The sequence below is a fragment of the Rhinatrema bivittatum genome, chromosome 6 (genome assembly GCF_901001135.1).
Source record: "Rhinatrema bivittatum chromosome 6, aRhiBiv1.1, whole genome shotgun sequence".
NCBI lineage: Eukaryota > Metazoa > Chordata > Amphibia > Gymnophiona > Rhinatrematidae > Rhinatrema > Rhinatrema bivittatum.
In genome coordinates this window covers 295,461,398-295,476,766 of record NC_042620.1, presented here as the reverse complement: position 1 = coordinate 295,476,766, position 15,369 = coordinate 295,461,398, and the positions used below count along the sequence as shown (strand labels likewise).

General features: G+C 45.3%; 1 protein-coding gene across 3 annotated transcripts in view; it reads left to right on the top strand.

The window, feature by feature from the left end:
* The window catches only part of TRMT2B (tRNA methyltransferase 2 homolog B), a 46,133-nt gene that overhangs the window by 16,978 nt on the left and 13,786 nt on the right, over nt 1-15,369 (top strand). For 2 of the 3 annotated variants that reach the window (XM_029607383.1, XM_029607385.1), the window contains exons 5-7: nt 54-153; nt 8,779-8,849; nt 14,797-14,943. In XM_029607383.1, coding sequence (XP_029463243.1) covers nt 54-153; nt 8,779-8,849; nt 14,797-14,943 — 318 coding nt within the window. The remainder of the gene's footprint in view (nt 1-53; nt 154-8,778; nt 8,850-14,796; nt 14,944-15,369) is intronic. The other variant, XM_029607386.1, reaches the window with a different exon arrangement.

Here is a 15,369-nt window from a genome sequence, read left to right as displayed (position 1 = left end):
TCCCTGTAATGACTCTTACCTGTCACCTTGAATCTCTCCTTTCTCATTTCCAGCCTATTATTAACGGCTATCGAAATAAATCCACGTTCTCCTTGAACAAAGGGCCAGATGGTGACCCGAAAACTGTGGGACACTACGTGGGAAGTGGCAGAGGTAAGCCTGGATTTGGTAAGAGTCGATGCTGTGAGTGTGCTTTCCGTAACGGTGCATCACGCTAGCCTGAGCTGTTCATTGCGCTTCTGCTGCCTTAAGTCATTTCAGACTTGCATCCTTTCACAGACTATCTGCTATTGGCTTTAGCTTTGTTCGTGGTGCTCTTAGGGGTCTGGACTACTTCATTCGAATGGCATCATCCTTTATTTCCCTGAGGATTCCTGATTATTCAACCACGAGCTATTGTGTGTGTGTGTGTGTGTGTGGGTGGTGCTGTGAATGCGCCGGCTTTCTTCATTCGGATTTGTAATGTAATTGACCTCATTCTCACCCGTCTCCTCCATCTTCCCTGCAATCATCGCTTCCATTTGTTGCATCTTAATTCTAAGTTCCACTGTATTTGTTTCTGCTGCCTTCAAACATGCTGTGGTCACACCACTCCTCAGAAAGCCTTCACTGGACTTTACCTGTCTTGGTCATTATTGTAATTTAAGGGATGGAGAAAGTACTGCACTGCACTCAAAAAAGACAGCAAAAGGAAGGGGAATGGGATGAAAAAACTGTAGAATTGTCCTCAAATAAGTCTTGAAGGGTCACGGCAGTAGCTAGTTCACTAATACTTTAATTAAAGTCTCAAATGAAGATACAAATTCCGACAGCACTGGGTCCTCCCCTAACGGCCCCTGTTTCACCCTAAGGCTGCATCGAGAGGGACAACATAACCAGCAAAGGTACAATTTTAAATCTAAAAAAACAATTGATTAGAAATTATTTTCTATACAGAGCCTATAGAAAGACTCCAAAAAGCGAAAAATATCAAGCAGTTGACGTACCCTTAATGAAACAATCTCCAATCCTTCATGCAACTTAATGTGGCATGCTAGAGCATGCCGCCAATATGTGACAGCTTTCATTTGTTTATTTATGAAGAGATTTATATGCCTCAAAGTACACAGCTGTAAGCGGCTTACAAAAAGCTAACCTTCATAAATAAAAACAAACTTTATATCAAACAAGACTTGCTCTGCTGGCTCTGAAGGCTGCTCAAGAAGACTGCAGTGCACATAAAATCAGTCATTAAAAGCTTGCTGAAATAGAAAGTTAACAACGTAAGTCTTTTATACATAAAACTCAAAAAACTGTAACCAATCGAAAAAGAAAGAATTAACACCTCACTGAAGTCACTTTACTACGTATTACATATGGCCTAAGCATATCTACGTCCAGCAGGTGATTTTGTGCTCTTTAAATCCCTCCTCAAAAAAGCCAACAGAAGATAAATAATTGCAAAGCACAGCAGTAAATATGTATTTTTACCTTTGGTCTCTAGGTTCAGTATTCGACAAGGCTCTGTCTGTGTTCTCCGTGTGACCGAGCAGCCTGACTTGTTCTGTTTTCCTAATAGGAGGTGTATTGGTATTGTAGGGCCTGTTGTAATATTTGCAGTGCTGCCTTTTCATAGGTAAGGTAGTTACTGTTTGAGTCTTGTAGTTAGGGTATGGCAGATTTCCTGTAGATTCTGATTATTATACAATGTTACTGGTAGTGGAGGGAGTTTGTGTTGCTGTTATTGAGGTCATAACAGAATTTGAATATTATTTTTTTTTTGTAGTGAGTGGTAAGGGGAAAAGTTTCTGTGAATGCAGGGTATTGTAGAATGTGAGATGTCAGGTTTTATATTGTGATTTGTCCCACTCCTAGATAGAAGAATTTTTTATTGATGCTCTTGAATAATTTTAGTAGTAGTTTTATTTAGTGGCTGAAACTGGTCAGGGTTTTTTGTTACTTAGAAGGTTCTTCTGTCTGGAGAGGCCACTGATACGCATGCCCAGCATCTTGCAATAATGGTGCAAAACGTTTGTAACGGCGCCTCTTGCTTTATGAGCGGGGGTGTACTGTCTCTGGTAACAGGCAGGTGTGGAGAGAGCCATTGGATCTTGTCAAGATCAAACTAATAGGGTGGTTTTCAAACAATACCATGTTGGGGAGGTGGGACTGGGAGGGAAATATGTGCACCAAATCTCTCTCCACATCTCCCTTTTAGTGATGTGGAAAGAGATTTGGTGCACGTATTTCCCTCCCAGCCCCCACCCCCAATCAGTCTCTCATTCTGTCTTTGATCTACAGTCCATCCCAAACTGGTCCCCCTCTCTCCCTCCATCCCTGCCAGTCACTCTCTTTCTCACCTTCCACCAGTCCAGGCCCATCAGTTGCACTGTCTCGCTCTCTCCACCATTCCCACCAATCTCTCTCTCCCTTCACCATTCCCACCAATCTCTCTCTCCCTTCAGCAGTCCATCTCCACCACTCTCTCTCCCTCATCGAGTCCCTCACCAGTCTCTCCCTCCACTAGTCCATCTCTACCAGTCTGTCTGTCTCTCTCTCTCCCACCTTTCCAGCCACTCTCTCCCCCTGTCCTCCTCCATCAGTCCATTCCCCCAGTCACTCCAGATCCAGCTCTGTGGGTACCTGTGGTTACTACATAAGTTACTGAATATGAGTACATTCTTCCATATTTACTGCTGTGCTTTGCAATTATTTCTTTTCTGTTAGTATCAGTAAGCATTATTTAGTAAGTTTTATATATTATGAATGAGTCTGATGTGCATATAATTATTTCTTTGCTAGTACATTAATAATGTTCCTATATATGGCGCATAACTGCAGGTAAAAAAGAGAAGCATGTGGGGAGGAGTCCATGAACATTTTGGAAACTGAAAAGGGGTCCATGCTCCCAAAAAGGATGGGAATCCCTGATCTATGGTCTCTCATAAGTCAGATTTCATCTGGCACAGAATTCCAAAGTAATGGCCCTTTCGCGCACTTCCCCTAGATGAACTTGTTTAATAGACGGGGCTATCAATAATCTCTATTCATTGAACGTAACGCTTGTCCCCAGCCAAACATTCTCCAGATTATGGACAATTTTGTGAATTATAATTAAGGCTTTATAACGGATTCTGAACTCAACCGGTAACCAATGGTGGTTGTAAAGAACAGGCGTAATATGATCACATCTTCTTACGCCAGATAATACTCTTGCTGCGGAGTTCTGGAGCACATGCAAAGGTCTAATTGTGTTCCTAAGTAAACCTAGAAACAAACTAAATGAAAATCTTTGCTTTCTAAATAGGGCTTTAAACAACGTAATATACGTAGCTTATAATATACTGTTTCTGCAATTTTCTAAACATGTTCTTTCATAGCCTAGACTCAAGCTGCACCCACAGATCTTGAACTACTCTAGACAATGTACCGGTATATTCGATGGGGGGAGAAGGGCTGATGTGCACGGGGCAGGAGAGAGACCTTGGGGTGATAGTGTCTAATGATCTGAAGTCGACGAAACAATGTGACAAGGTGATAGCTAAAGCCAGAAGAATGCTGGGCTGCATAGAGAGAGGAATATTGAGTAAGAAAAGGGAAGTGATTATCCCCTTGTACAGGTCCTTGGTGAGGCCTCACCTGGAGTATTGTGTTCAGTTCTGGAGACCGTATCTCCGAAGGGACAGAGACAGGATGGAGGCGGTCCAGAGAAGGGCGACCAAAAAGGTGGAGAGTCTTCATCAAATGACTTATGATGAGAGATTGAAGAATCTAAATATGTAGACCCTGGAGGAAAGGAGGAGCAGGGGTGATGTGATACAGACTTTCAGATACTTGAAAGGTTTTAATGATCCAAAGACAACGACAAACCTTTTCCGTTGCAAAAAAATCAGCAGAACCAGGGGTCACAATTTAAAACTCCAGGGAGGAAGACTCAGAACCAATGTCAGGAAGTATTTATTCACGGAGAGGGTGGTGGATGTCTGGAACGCCCTTCTGGAGGAAGTGGTGAAGACCAAAACTGTGAAGGATTTCAAAGGGGCATGGGATAAATACTGTGGATCAATAAAGTCTAGAGGATGTGAATGAAGAGAAGAGGCATGGGGGTGGCTTGCGGGAATGACGGCTACTACCTGGAGATGAATATCCTTATTCAATAAACATTCACACGGTTAATGCGACTCCTACATTGCTCTATGCTTCAATGGCAAGAGGAAACGTGGAAAAAAGGATTTGCATCCACATAAATGCAGGGGAGTAGCTTGCTTGTTACGGTGGTTACTACCCCAAACCAAAAATGCCTGATACTTCACTTTCAATTCATATCCAGCATAGCTTTCTGCTTCAGCGGCAGGGGGAATGAAGAAAAGATGTTTTATATTCAGACATGTACCAACAAGGACTGAATTACATAGTCTGGGTAAAACAAAGTGTAGCTTGCTTGTTACGGCAGTTACTACCCCAAATCAAGCCTGATACTTCACTTAGAATACATATCCAGTGCAGCCCACTGCTTCAATGGCAGAGGAAATGAAAGGAGGATTTATATTCAAACAACCAACAAAGACTGAATTCACAGGCTGGATAAACAAGCGTGGGAGAAGCTGGCTTATTACAGTGGTTACTACCCCAAACACTTAGCTGGATACTTCACTCAGATACAACTCCAGCACTGCTATCTACGATGGTGGGGGTGGAAGGGAAATAGAACCAAAAAAGTTATTTAAAGGGACAAGAGTAACAGAAAAGTATGAAAAAAAAAAGTGTGAAAGCTTGCTGGGCAGACTGGATGGACCATTTGGCCTTCTTCTGCCGTCATTTTTATGTTTCTATGTTTCTATGTATTTTTTTAGTCACCAAAGTATATATTTTTAGGAACCATTTTTTTTGGGGGGTTTATTCTCTATTTTCTGTGCCTGTAAGATCCGTTGATGGGGTTTTTAAATGGTTACTTTTATTTCATTTAATTTGTTTAAATTCCCTAACTGTATTATCTGATTGAATGTTATGGGTCACATAGTTTTATTCATAAGGCTGATGCTCATTCCATGGATTTTTTGGTAATACTCTTTGATTGGTCTTCTTTAGTCATGTGGGGTGTTTAATTATTTTTTTCTCATTGGTTACACTTTTTGGCACAATTGTTTGAGTTTTATATATAAAACCTGTCACATATTGGTAGAGTGCTCTAGTAAGCCACATTATGTTGCATGAAGGATTGGAGATTGTGTCACTAAGAATATGTTTTTATAAATATTGTGCATCCGCTTGATATTTTTCACTGCTTGTAGTCTTTCTATATGTTCTATTTGTAAAATAATTTGATTGTTTTTTTAGATTTAAAATTGTACCTTTGCTAGTTATGTTGTCCCTCCCGATGCAGCTTTAGGGCAAAACACAGACCAAAGCAAGGGAACTAGTGCCGTTGGAATTTGTGACTTCATTTGAGACTTTAATTAAATGAACAAGCTACTGCTGTGACACTTCAAGACTTGACGACTTGTTGCACCCCCTTTCCTTTTGGTCATTATTGTCTCCTCTCTCTTCTCCTTTTTGCATCCAGACTATTCAGGCATGCCATTTACCTCTGCTACCTTGACTTTCTTGCATCAAACTCCATTCTTGAGCTACTCCAGTTTGACTTCCTCCCTCTACGCTCCAAGCGACAGCCCTTGCCAAGGTCTTAAGTGATCTCTTAATGGATCTCTCTCTGGCCTCCTCCTTCTCCTTGTCCTGTCCTTTGCCTTCAACACTGTTGTTCATCATTTACTTCTTGACACTCGGTCCTCACTGGGATTTCACCCCACCATCCTCTCGCCTCGCCTGTTGCAATTTTAGTATATCTGCTGGTGGATCTTTCACTACTGTCATCTGATATGCCTTGGAGTTCTGTCCTGGACCTATCTTTACTTCTCTTTCTATACTCTTGGTGCTCTTATCTCCTCCACAGCTTTCAGTATCATCTTCATACTAATGACTTCCAGATCTACCTTTTGCACTAGAACTTTCACACAGAATCTGGTCCCAATTCTGTCTGCCTGTCTGATATCACTGCCTTGATGTCCTACTGGCGTCTTAAGATGTCCAAGACTAAGCTTATCTTCTCACCCCAAATACACTTCCCCTTTGTTTCTCTTTCTTTCTGTATGGCTAACACTCTCATCCTTCTAGTCCCTTCAGCCCAAACCTTTGGGGTTGCCTTCAACTCCGCTCTTTTCTGCTCTGCACGAATACAAAACACTGCTAAAATGTGTTTCTTTCTTTATAACATCACCAAAATGTGCCCCTCCTTTCTGAACACAATACCAAAACTTTTATCTACTTTTGTATCTCTTCCTGTTTAGACACAGAAAAGGTACAAAGAAGGGCTGCAAAAATAATAAAGGATGTGGAAAAGCTCTCTTATGGAGGAAAGCCAAACAGATCAAAGCTCTTTAGCTTGGAAAAGAGAAAACTGAAAGGGGATATGACTGAGATTGATAAAATCATGACTGAGGTGGAACAGCTAAATAGGGAATGGTTATTTATCAATTCAAATAACTCTAGGACTAGTGGACACTCCATGAAACTAGCAATCAGGAGATTTAAAAAATATCGTAGAAAGTATTTGTTTTTCCACTCAGCACACAATGAAGCTATGGAATCTGTTGCTGGAAAACATGGTCAAGGCAACTGACATAGAGAGGTTCAAAAGAGGATTGGACAGGTTCCTAAAGTAAAAGTCCATGAACAGTTATTATCCAGGTAGACATGGGAAAGCCAGAGCTTTATCCCTGGGAATGAGATACAAGAAAAAGACCAACTATTGGGGATCTGCTGGGTAGAGCCAGTACAAGGATATTAGGCACCCTAGGTGAAACTTACAGCCCCCTAATCGTCACACCCTCCCTACACAAAATTAAAACTATGCATTTTAATAGACTTTACAAGACAAGAACATTTAAAGTACAGTCTTTTGAAGTAAACATTTCACTTACATTTATATTATATTTACATGCAGTGCTGTAAAACCCTGCAAAAAAAGTCCTTTGGAATTGGTATCAGGTCTGTCGTAATGTATATTGGGTATGGGCTTGGCCTTCAGAAACTGAATTACAATTTCAATATAGTAAATCTCCCATACCAAAACTGTAATAATTGCCAGCACTCACCAGGCCCTAAATGCTAATATACCTATTAGTAGGGAAACAGAAAAGGCCAAGATGCTATAGATCCCAACATAGAACCTACACACTAGCAGAATACATCAACTCTCACCAAATGCAGAATAAAGGGACCATAAAATAGCAATACAAACATGCAGAGAAAAACTGAACTGTAAACCTCAACAAGCCAGACTATGTATGCAGTGCAACAATGGAAAAACAGAAACATTACAATTCCGTATAAAACATCAAACAATAAAATCAGGAAATATAAATCATTAATAGAAATAAAACCATACTAATAAAAAGAATATTTCAAAACAGCTGACAAATAGAATAACACCCAGCAATTTAAAATTCATATACATTTTCCAAAGACCAATAAAATATTTCAAAACAGGACAAACACCAAAACTTAAAATAAAAAGAATGAAAATTCAGCTGCTGTCCATACCTGGGATCTTTTGATTTCCAGATACCCTGAAATTGTTGTGGATTAGCAGAGGAGAGGAGAGGGGTTGTTTCTCACAATCTTTTTCCTCTCTGTCCTATATGCACGCATGCTTAATCACAGAACATGCTCTCTCTCACATACACACACACGCACAGACATGCTTGCACACAAACACACAGATATGCTCAGACATATACACTCTCATGCACAGACATATTCTCACATATACACACACCCACATACTCTCATAGACACACAGATACTCTCATAGACACCCACATAGACACCCACATACTCTCACAGAAACATACAGACAGGGGTGGATTGGCCTAGCAGGGGATCGGGCATCCCCCGGTGGGCCGATTACTCCAGTCACGTGGTCTGCTGTGCTCGGCCGTGACAGAGCTGCGCTCGGCAGACCATGTGATGTGTCCTGGGCCGGCCTGGGTGGCAAATACCCGGGCCGGTCCGACATCGTGAGTCCGCCGCTGCATACAGACGTGTTTGTACACACACACAGCCATGTTCTCATACACACACACACACACACAAATATACCCACATAGACACACTCTGTCTCATTCACTTCCTTCACCCCCTCCCCAATCAGAAGCCCATTCCATCAGGCAGCCTCCTCCTTCAGCCTCCGCAGCAGACAAGACTCTTCATTTTTCTTGACGCCACAGGGGCTACTGCTGAACTCTGCGCGGGCCAGGGCCAATGCTGCTTTTTCTTAAGAAGGCCTGGGTCACGCACCATTCTTTCTTTTGCTTCTGACTGTGACAATATGGTATATCCTACTTCCCACCCACGCGGACCCACCACTTCCTCTTCTACCCACACGGGCGGGAAGAAGGAGAAGCCATGCCGTTGTCACCCTCAAACTTGTGGTAGGGCTTTAGACGGCAACTAGTCCACCTAGTGCTTCCACTGGCCCTGCTACTGGGTACTTGTGACCCGGACTGCCTACTATTGAAAATGGATGCTGGGCTTCATGGACTTTGGTCTGACCCAGCATGGCAATTCTTATGACTAAAGAAACCTGTTCTTCGGCAGTCTCCTACTGAACCAGTCTGTCCAGAATTCAGCTGCCTAGCTTACTTTCCTCCATTACAGCCAAGTAACCCCTGATAAATTTATGATGCTCAGATGGAGAAATTAAACATCTGTTTTGTTTTTTTCTTTCTCTTTTGGCCCCAGCAAGAAATATTATCTGTGTACGGTCTCATCATCTTCTAAACATGCCTGAGAAACACAAGCAAGTGGCTCGGGTAAGCAAGGAGCAAGAGACTAGTGGTGGACAGGATAGTGGTTAAACATGGGGAAGAAGTGCAGAAGCAGAGCTGAGAGATTCCAGGTGAGGGACCATAAGAGTCAAGTGAAACGAACGTGGAGACTGGACATCCAAATGGCAGATACAGTTTAAAGCAGACCATTGCCAAGTGATGCCCTTGTTGTGAATGTTTTATGTTTTGTTGTAAGCTACTTAGGGCTGTTGCATAGGCGGGTGATAAATAAACCAACCCTAACCATGCACATAGGGAAAAGTAATCCAAGCTGGAGATACACAATGTTAGGTTCCATATTAGGAGTCACTACCCAAGAAAAGGATCCTAGGCGTCATCACGGACAATACGTTGAAAGTCTCATGGTGGCTATCAAAAAGCAAACGGTGTTAGGAATTATTAGGAAAGGAATGGAGAATATCATAGCTCTGTATCGCCCCCCATCTACTGTGTGCAGTTCTGCTCATCACGTTTCAAAAAAGAGAAGGGTGACCTTATGAGGAAAGGCCAAAGAGGTTAGGGCTCTTCAGCTTGGAGAAGAAATGGCTGAGGGGAGATATAACAGGTCTATAAAATCATGACTGCAATGGAGAAGAAATGGCTGAGGGGAGATATAACAGGTCTATAAAATCATGACTGCAATGGAACCAGTAAATGCAAATCGGTTGTTTACTCTTTTAAAAGATAAGACTAGGAAACACGCCATGAAGTTACTAAGTAACACATTTAAAACAAATAAGAGAAAATATGTTTCACTCAACATACAGTTAAGCTCTTGAATTTGTTGCCAGAGGATGTGGTAAAGGCACTTAGTGTAGCTCGGTTTTAAAAAGATTTGAACAGGTTCCTGGAGAGAAAGTCCAAAGTAAACTGCTTTTAACCAGGTAGACTTGGTGAATGACACTGCTTACCATGGCTTTTCTATCTACTGTTTTGGGTCCTGCCTGGTACTTGTTATCTGGATTGGCCGTTATTGAAAACAGGATACTGGGCTTGTTGAACCCTCAGTCTGATCCAGGATGGCAGTTCTTATGTTTTTATGGATATAATTGCAGATCCATAGCAGGGTATGTGAAAGTGGTCATGAATATAAAATTGTTGTGTACAGGAAGGAAGCTATGGATATACAATAGAGGTATATGTAAATGCAATGTGTATAAAATGAGCCTATCTGGCAGAGATTAGGGACATGAAGTTAAGGTATCCGGAGGAGGTTAGGGGCAATGAAGTGAGGGTGACCGTAGGAGGTTAGGGACATGAAATAAGGGTGTCCAGAGGAGGTTAGGGGCAATGAAGTGAGGGTGTCCGGAGGAGGTTAGGGGCAATGAAGTGAGGGTGACCGTAGGAGGTTAGGGGCAATGAAGTGAGGGTGTCCAGAGGAGGTTAGGGGCAATGAAGTGAGGGTGTCCGGAGGAGGTTAGGGACAATGAAGTGAGGGTGACCATAGGAGGTTAGGGACATGAAATAAGGGTGTCCAGAGGAGGTTAGGGGCAATGAAGTGAGGGTGTCCGGAGGAGGTTAGGGGCAATGAAGTGAGGGTGACCGTAGGAGGTTAGGGACATGAAATAAGGGTGTCCAGAGGAGGTTAGGGGCAATGAAGTGAGGGTGTCCGGAGGAGGTTAGGGGCAATGAAGTGAGGGTGACCGTAGGAGGTTAGGGGCAATGAAGTGAGGGTGTCCAGAGGAGGTTAGGGGCAATGAAGTGAGGGTGTCCAGAGGAGGTTAGGGGCAATGAAGTGAGGGTGACCGTAGGAGGTTAGGGGCAATGAAGTGAGGGTGTCCAGAGGAGGTTAGGGGCAATGAAGTGAGGGTGTCCGGAGGAGGTTAGGGGCAATGAAGTGAGGGTGTCCAGAGGAGGTTAGGGGCAATGAAGTGAGGGTGTCCGGAGGAGGTTAGGGGCAATGAAGTGAGGGTGACCGTAGGAGGTTACGGACATGAAATAAGGGTGTCCAGAGGAGGTTAGGGGCAATGAAGTGAGGGTGTCCGGAGGAGGTTAGGGACATGAAATGAGGGTGTCCAGAGGAGGTTAGGGACATGAAGTGAGGGTGTCCGGAGGAGGTTAGGGACATGAAGTGAGGGTGTCTGGAGGAGGTTAGGGACGTGAAGTGAGGGTGTCTGGAGGAGGTTAGGAACATGAAGTGAGGGAGTCTGGAGGAGGTTAGGGACATGAAGTGAGGGTGTCCGGAGGAGGTTAGGGACATGAAGTGAGGGTGTCTGGAGGAGGTTAGGGACGTGAAGTGAGGGTGTCCGGAGGAGGTTAGGGACAATGAAGTGAGGGTGTCTGGAGGAGGTTAGGGACAATGAATGAGGGTGTCTGGAGGAGGTTAGGGACATGAAGTGAGGGAGTCTGGAGGAGGTTAGGGACAATGAAGTGAGGGTGTCTGGAGGAGGTTAGGGACATGAAGTGAGGGAGTCTGGAGGAGGTTAGGGACATGAAGTGAGGGAGTCTGGAGGAGGTTAGGGACATGAAGTGAGGGTGTCTGGAGGAGGTTAGGGACATGAAGTGAGGGTGTCTGGAGGAGGTTAGGGACATGAAGTGAGGGAGTCTGGAGGAGGTTAGGGACAATGAAGTGAGGGTGTCTGGAGGAGGTTAGGGACATGAAGTGAGGGAGTCTGGAGGAGGTTAGGGACATGAAGTGAGGGTGTCTGGAGGAGGTTAGGGACAATGAAGTGAGGGTGTCTGGAGGAGGTTAGGGACATGAAGTGAGGGAGTCTGGAGGAGATTAGGGACAATGAAGTGAGGGTGTCTGGAGGAGGTTAGGGACATGAAGTGAGGGTGTCCGGAGGAGGTTAGGAACATGAAGTGAGGGAGTCTGGAGGAGGTTAGGGACAATGAAGTGAGGGAGTCTGGAGGAGGTTAGGGACAATGAAGTGAGGGTGTCCGGAGGAGGTTAGGGACAATGAAGTGAGGGTGTCCGGAGGAGGTTAGGGACATGAAGTGAGGGAGTCTGGAGGAGGTTAGGGACAATGAAGTGAGGGTGTCTGGAGGAGGTTAGGGACATGAAGTGAGGGAGTCTGGAGGAGGTTAGGGACAATGAAGTGAGGGTATCCGGAGGAGGTTAGGGACATGATGTGAGGGTGTCCGGAGGAGGTTAGGGACATGATGTGAGGGTGTCCGGAGGAGGTTAGGGACATGATGTGAGGGTGTCTGGAGGAGGTTAGGGACATGAAGTGAGGGTGTCCGGAGGAGGTTAGGAACATGAAGTGAGGGAGTCTGGAGGAGGTTAGGGACAATGAAGTGAGGGTGTCCGGAGGAGGTTAGGAACATGAAGTGAGGGTGTCCGGAGGAGGTTAGGGACAATGAAGTGAGGGTGTCTGGAGGAGGTTAGGGACATGAAGTGAGGGTGTCCGGAGGAGGTTAGGAACATGAAGTGAGGGAGTCTGGAGGAGGTTAGGGACAATGAAGTGAGGGTGTCTGGAGGAGGTTAGGGACATGAAGTGAGGGAGTCTGGAGGAGGTTAGGGACAATGAAGTGAGGGTGTCTGGAGGAGGTTAGGGACATGAAGTGAGGGTGTCCGGAGGAGGTTAGGAACATGAAGTGAGGGAGTCTGGAGGAGGTTAGGGACAATGAAGTGAGGGTGTCCGGAGGAGGTTAGGGACAATGAAGTGAGGGTGTCCGGAGGAGGTTAGGGACAATGAAGTGAGGGAGTCTGGAGGAGGTTAGGGACAATGAAGTGAGGGAGTCTGGAGGAGGTTAGGGACATGATGTGAGGGTGTCTGGAGGAGGTTAGGGACAATGAAGTGAAGGTGTCTGGAGGAGGTTAGGGACAATGAAGTGAAGGTGTCTGGAGGAGGTTAGGGACATGAAGTGAGGGTGTCCGGAGGAGGTTAGGAACATGAAGTGAGGGTGTCTGGAGGAGGTTAGGGACAATGAAGTGAGGGTGTCTGGAGGAGGTTAGGAACATGAAGTGAGGGAGTCTTGAGGAGGTTAGGGACATGAAGTGAGGGAGTCTGGAGGAGGTTAGGGACATGAAGTGAGGGAGTCTGGAGGAGGTTAGGGACATGAAGTGAGGGAGTCTGGAGGAGGTTAGGGACAATGAAGTGAGGGTGTCCGGAGGAGGTTAGGAACATGAAGTGAGGGAGTCTGGAGGAGGTTAGGAACATGAAGTGAGGGAGTCTGGAGGAGGTTAGGAACATGAAGTGAGGGAGTCTGGAGAAGGTTAGGAACATGAAGTGAGGGAGTCTGGAGGAGGTTAGGGACAATGAAGTGAGGGTGTCTGGAGGAGGTTAGGAACATGAAATGAGGGAGTCTGGAGGAGGTTAGGAACATGAAGTGAGGGAGTCTGGAGAAGGTTAGGAACATGAAGTGAGGGAGTCTGGAGGAGGTTAGGAACATGAAGTGAGGGTGTCTGGAGGAGGTTAGGGACAATGAAGTGAGGGTGTCTGGAGGAGGTTAGGAACATGAAGTGAGGGTGTCTGGAGGAGGTTAGGAACATGAAGTGAGGGAGTCTGGAGGAGGTTAGGAACATGAAGTGAGGGTGTCTGGAGGAGGTTAGGGACAATGAAGTGAGGGAGTCTGGAGGAGGTTAGGAACATGAAGTGAGAGAGTCTGGAGGAGGTTAGGGACAATGAAGTGAGGGTGTCTGGAGGAGGTTAGGAACATGAAGTGAGGGAGTCTGGAGGAGGTTAGGGACATGAAGTGAGGGTGTCTGGAGGAGGTTAGGGACATGAAGTGAGGGAGTCTGGAGGAGGTTAGGGACAATGAAGTGAGGGAGTCTGGAGGAGGTTAGGGACAATGAAGTGAGGGTGTCTGGAGGAGGTTAGGAACATGAAGTGAGGGTGTCTGGAGGAGGTTAGGAACATGAAGTGAGGGAGTCTGGAGGAGGTTAGGGACATGAAGTGAGGGAGTCTGGAGGAGGTTAGGGACAATGAAGTGAGGGTGTCCGGAGGAGGTTAGGAACATGAAGTGAGGGTGTCTGGAGGAGGTTAGGGACAATGAAGTGAGGGTGTCTGGAGGAGGTTAGGAACATGAAGTGAGGGAGTCTGGAGGAAGTTAGGAACATGAAGTGAGGGAGTCTGGAGGAGGTTAGGAACATGAAGTGAGGGAGTCTGGAGGAGGTTAGGAACATGAAGTGAGGGTGTCTGGAGGAGGTTAGGGACATGAAGTGAGGGAGTCTGGAGGAGGTTAGGGACATGAAGTGAGGGAGTCTGGAGGAGGTTAGGGACATGAAGTGAAGGTATCCGGAGGAGGTTAGGGACATGAAGTGAGGGTGTCTGGAGGAGGTTAGGGAAATGAAGTGAGGGTGTCTGGAGGAGGTTAGGGATAGTTGATGGTGATGCATTATGTGATGTTTGAAAAGGATTTACGTGTAGGTTAAGAGTATTGGAGAAGAAAGTTTTATGAGGACAATTTTCAAAGCAATTTTCCCAGGTAAACAGTATCTTTCCCACGGAAATTGACTGCCCTGAACGCGACTAACTGTGTGTGCATAGCCCTACTGCCTGCACTTGACGGAGGTCCTCCGGGGGGAAGGGGGGGCTGGGCAGGAATTGAAACAACGAACGCACCTTTGCTTTCAATACTAGTGTAAGGCCCCCAGGTAAAACGTTCCCACAGACTTTTACACTAATGTGGGGAGTATGAAAATCACCCTCTGCATGACAGAGAAAAAAAGAGAAGCTTTTAGAAAACATGTGGTAGTAGGTTTATGTGATGGGACAACAAGAGACATCTTGCGTAATGGAGATGACAAGGTTTGTACACTGGGGAGAGGAGAGAGCCATGATGGGAAGGCAGGGCAAATTATGCATGAGATGGAAAGGATCGTGTGCTGGGGAGGAGGAGTGGTAGGAAGGAGGGAGTACGTATTGACTGGGAGGAAGGAAGAGGAGAGTAGAGAGATGTTAAGTGAAAGGAGACTGCCTTGTAAACCCTCAATCTCGTTTTGTCGTGTACAGACCTTTGGTCTTCATAAACCATGTTTTCTCCTCAGTGCTATGAAGAGATGGTTCGTCAGTCCCCCCTGAATCCCTGCCTCCTGTTTCATGAGGGTGGGCACTGGCGGGAAATAACCGTGCGCACCAATCGTGATGGACACACCATGGCTATAATTACCTTCCACCCTCAGAAGCTGAGCCAGGTAGGTGTATCCAAAATATGTACCCTGTGATGTCAGAACTGGACCTAGGCTACAATGGGATTGGTATCAGAACCAACCCATATGTGCTGTAGTAGTGGCAGTACCAGTCCCACCCACTGTACAGCTACAGCGCTGTAACTGATTGTCTTCTTTGGCTATTGTATGTCTTACTCCCATACCTCCAGCCTAGAGAATGTAGAGCCGTGCCAGTATGAAAATCCCCGACCTGGATACATCCTGAGTTAGTACTAGAACAGCCAGCTTGTGGGGGTTTCAGGGCTGGTAATAGCATTGTTAGAATCACAAACTGATTGGGGCAGTGGCGGGGACAGTACCCTATCCAGCCATCAAAAGGTGCCAGAATGACATATCTTGAGGGTTTATAATACAGTATGTACGGTTTGAGAATAAAATGGACAGTGCCTA